At 40.6% G+C, this 4963-nt stretch overlaps 1 protein-coding gene across 1 annotated transcript in view; it reads right to left on the bottom strand.

The window, feature by feature from the left end:
• The window catches only part of LOC138966349 (vesicular inhibitory amino acid transporter-like), a 10554-nt gene extending 6014 nt beyond the window's left edge, over positions 1 to 4540 (bottom strand). The window contains exon 1 of the mRNA XM_070338542.1: positions 4226 to 4540. Coding sequence (XP_070194643.1) covers positions 4226 to 4540 — 315 coding nt within the window. The remainder of the gene's footprint in view (positions 1 to 4225) is intronic.
• Positions 4541 to 4963: the final 423 nt, after the last annotated feature.

Raw genomic sequence — 4963 nt, forward strand, 5'->3', positions numbered from 1 at the left:
AGCTTCACACCAAGGTATTGAGTCGCCTTGAGTCTCCTTGAGTCGCCTTAAGTCGCCTTGTGGTGAGATATGTGCGCGTTATAAATTCTCGTATTATTATTATTTATTATTATTATACCCTGCAAGTTTGAACTTATTGTAAATGATAACTGCGAACTCTATAAATCAAAAAAGTGTTTTCATTTCAATTTTGCTAATCCCTCTCCAGCGAATTTGCAAAGAGCGTCCCCTCGTCCTGCGCCCTGAGTGTTAATTACCTCGGGCCATAGTGGAGAGGGGGTCTCAATCAATAGGACTCGGGGCTAAGCATGGCCAAACATCTTGTGAAACACCTCCAGAGGATTGCCCCAAAGATTGCTTGTTCGATTTTTGCCATATGGTCGCAGAATCGGGCGGAGGTGGTTGTCAGCGATCAACTCAAGGACTGTGTGAACTTGATGATGGGACGGAAGAGGTGGTACACTAATTTCTCCGTTTGGAGATCTCAGATGATATTATTAGGTCTCATTAGCTAGAGAGGGATTCTTAAAAGGGAGGTAAATTTAGTGACACTATAAAGAGAACGTCTGAGAAAATGGGGTATTAAAATGGAGGGAATCTTAAAATGGAGGGTCTTTTTTTCTTTTTATTTGATATAAAACATTCAAAGATTCGACTCCAAAATAGGTAACACAGTCCGAATTCATAGTTGACAATTTACCTGGACGAATGTGATGCTTTTATTGTTTGTTCTGCAGCCGACTTTTCAAAATATTTAGGCTTAAAATTGTGTATTAGTGACGCTGCTACTTCTGAGTTCACAGGGGGATTTAGACAGTCTATATAAACCTATTTCATGTGAAACCTTTCTTTCGTTGGAGAACCGCCTCTGTATGAAACTCCTGAACAAACGACTTTTGCCCATATAAATGCGAAAGAAAAATGTCAGACCGCCATGTTTTTACTCTCACCAAACAAGTGTCATGTGCATAACTTGCCATTGAACTGGGGCATGACTATTTTTGGAAATACAAACTGATTTTTCCTATTCCTGAGCATTTGTCTTCAGATAGCATTTGACACTATTGAGAGAAAAGGTTGACGCCTTTTCATCGTTGTTTCTTCTTCCTTTTAGCGGCTTATCGCCCCTGACTGTAAATGGAACCGTTAAAAACTGAGAGCCATAACCTGAATCTAAGCCACAGATCCGAGTTACCCCTCTTCTCCCGTAGTGTCCTCTTAGAAGTTTTGGCTAATAGATTTAGACAGCTCTTGGCGCAATGGTTAAGACCACAGACGCGGGGGTAAAAGAAACCTGGCAAATATTTGTCCAGAATCTCTCACCACCGTCGCCTGCCTCTCGTCTTTCGACCACATCCTTAGGATGACAACCTCACACCCCATCTCCCTCATCGTCACCCCTGGTTTCCTCTCCACCCCGACTCCACCCCCTTCTCAACACCCACACTTTTGCCGCCCTACTGTCCCCATCTCCGGCACTCCAGTGGTTTTGCTCGGGAAAGTTAGAAGCAAGAAGAAAAATCTCTACATGCAAGCAGGAATACCATAACTCCAATGAACAAAAATTCAACAGATTTTTTTTCTTTTCACGACGGAACATTAAGCGTCCAACTTCAGCATGACCTCCAGATAAGAAGTCCCCGGATCTTTTTGGGGAAAAAGTATAAGACTCCTGTTCAAATTTACTCTCAAAGAGTTTTGTCCGGATTGGTACCGAGATGTTGGTTCTAGACCGACAGTAGTAACCAACTGGAATCGAGCCGATCTTTTTGTCCACAGAGAAGAAAAGGGGCAGGGTGGGGGTCTGGACTACTGACCTCAGTGAAGAAGAAAAAAAAGTTGTATGGAAAGAAGCCGTGATGCGGTGAATCTAATGCAGTTTGGTAGATATCAGTAAGGGGCTGTTGACGAACCTTGGCAAAGATGTAATGAACTCTGGATGGTACTACTGCTCCTTCTGGTTATTATCGACTGTTCGAAGAAAAGTGAAGGAGGGTCTTGAGAAAGGACTACAGCTAGCGCATGGCGCAGCTAGGAAATATAGTAAAAAGTGCATACTAGACAGCTCTTTTACAATTGTCAGTTGTTTGTTAGTTTTTAACAGGTGGCTCTTATCCCTTTTCAGGCCTGAAAGTGGTGAGTATTTTACTCGCCATGACGAATAGAAACATGTAACTGGCGTTTCGGCTTGCACCTGAATCATTTGGTGAAGTTAAATAATTGTAGGAAGATAAGAAGTTATTATAACAAATGAACAGTGTGTGTGTGTGTGTGTATGTGTGTGTGTGTGTGTGTGTGTGTGTGTGTGTGTGTGCGCGCGTGCGCATGTGTGTGTGTGTGTGTGTGTGTGTGTGTGTGTGTGTGCCGGTGTGTGTGTGTGTGTCAAGACAATAATTATTTTTGAAAGAATCAGTAAAAACAATAAATAAAAAAAAAAGATGCTCCCCGCCTGTTCATCAAAGAATCAAGTCAAAATCTGCCACACAGAATCTGTCTTTCTTTGCTGAACGATTTTGAATTGAATAGCTTGTAGCGGCCTCGCTCCTTTCATCAAAAATCAGTGTCGTGCATATCAGACGAATGGCATCATAAAACTCCTTGGATGGAATTGCATGTCTGTTTTCTAATGTTCCAAGATCAACGTGGAGAGCAAATCAAATTGTTCACAAGCACAAGCAGAAAGAGGCTGACTAGAATGGTTCCTCAGAAACATAAATGAACAAAGAACAGAAAATAAAAGACAGACGGAAAGAAGGAAAGAAAGAAATAAGAGAGAACAAGACGAGGAGGAGATCGAGAAGGCAAAACGACACACAAAAACAACAGTTGTTATGGGAACGACAAAGATTTTATTCGCAAACTCTTGACCCCGCTGTGGATTGTATGTTTATTTTATTTATCATTGTTGTTGTTCTTGTGGCAAATATTTCGCTTGTGTTTGTTTGCAATCAGATGGGAGGGTTATATTGAGTTATATGCAGAGATTTGTTGTGTTGTGAGGTGCTGAGATGTATTATGTGTGTATGTGCTTTGAACGGTTGCATAATGGTCAGGTATATTTGATACGTGTTGGTTGTTTGCTCGACTGCTTATTTATATGTACTGGTTTGTTGGTTTGTTTAGATACTCTTTTTTATAAGTTTGGTTGTATGTATTGAAAACATATGTTAGTGAAAAGTACATTGTAGTTTTTAATAGAAGGTAAATTGTACGTTATGTAATACATTTCTATAAACCTTATAGAGGGGTGTTATCCACTACTTGCAGACTTTTTACGCATCGCTTTCTCGCAGACTGCAGCCAGTAATAAGGAGCAAAGAACACACAACTAAATATTAAAAGTTCAAAGCCTGAGGCAAGTAACATATTTTTTTATCGATTTTTCTTTTGAGCAATCCAAATGTTACGCTCTAAATGTTTGTGAGATATCCCTGTTGACACAAATGTTAAATCCAGAAATGAAATACTTATGGCACCACACTTGAAGTAGCATAAAACAAAATAGAAGAATATGAAAAGTGAGCATGAGAATATTGTGAGTGCATGGATGTATTTTCCCCCGGATTAAATACCCTACAATTACATGCTTGGCAAAACAAAACAAAACGTTTGACTGAGCTTTATTATGTTTGAAATGTGATTAAGATATCCCTATTGAAAAAGAGGTTAAATCCAGAAATGAAATACAAGTCTGCACAAAGTAAAAGGGGAAAATAAAAATGCGAAACCGATCCGGTGAAAAAATGTAAATGAAAGAAACAAACAAAAGAATAAAAACAAGAAAGGTAAGATTATAGAGAATTCGATGATAAAGAAAACGAAACATTCACAAGTATGTATGTCGATCTACTGGTTGTTTTACAGAACAAACATTAACATTGAGACAATATAGACTCAAAAGACTCAATAGAAAGATGTCAAGATCAACAGAGTCGGATGCGTGTTTAGGTGTAATCAGCCACCTAAACTTACAGCAGAATGACCGAAGTCTTTTACGTGCCACGGTGGTGACCATGGGATGGCCCGGCTCGGATTCGGATCTGTAATCCTCGGATCACAAGTCCAGTGCTCTACCAATTGAGCTACCCCCTCCCCCCCCCCAAAAAAAAAAAAAAAAAAAAAAAACACACCCAAAAAACATACAAACACTTAAAAAAACAAGCAAAACAGAAAAGAAAACACACACACACACACACACACAAACATAGATAAACAGTCCACTCACTTGAATCGCATTGGTTACATTCCATCCAGCCTGCCACTCGGTGATTCTTTCCCGTGGGTTGGGCTGGTGGCCCTGCTCGGAGACCTCGTCCACATACCGGAAGTTGTCCCAGTCATCCCCATCAGACGTCCAACCGGAACTGTCTCTGGGCATGCTCGTCTGCACGCTTCCGTTCTGTATGACGTTGAGTTCTCGTTCGCTTTCCGAGTGCGAGAACTTGGCGAATTTGACGCTTTCGCCTTTGTCCTTGTGAAGGAAAGCTGGGATAGTCCTTATGGTGCCAGACAGGCGGTTAACACACTCTTGCCAACCCATGGTGGGATCCTGTCTCTTTTGCCTTTCTGTGTCCTTAAGCTTGTGATGCTTGGAGACTTTAAAGCTATGTTGTTTTGACGGCGTAGTCCTTATACATTTCAGTCTGCGTCAGTTTTGCCGTCAGCGATCAAACGTGTTCTTTTCTGGGTGCGGCAGTCACTGGAAATTTAAAGCTGAAACAAGATCAGTTTTTCACTTAAAGTGTTGTATTAGCAGAACGGGCTGATGTGCTTTGGTTGTATTAGGTCACGTTTTTCCCGAATAGGAACATTCCGGGGTTTTTCAAGTACACAAAAAAAAGTCTGTTTACGGTATCCCGACCGACCCTATTTTTTCGCGCGACCCTATACTTTTTTTGGCATTTGGGAGAAGAATTTTTTTTTAAAATAAAAAAAAATAAAAAAAATAAAAGTCTTTGTTTTT

The sequence above is a fragment of the Littorina saxatilis genome, linkage group LG5 (genome assembly GCF_037325665.1).
Source record: "Littorina saxatilis isolate snail1 linkage group LG5, US_GU_Lsax_2.0, whole genome shotgun sequence".
NCBI lineage: Eukaryota > Metazoa > Mollusca > Gastropoda > Littorinimorpha > Littorinidae > Littorina > Littorina saxatilis.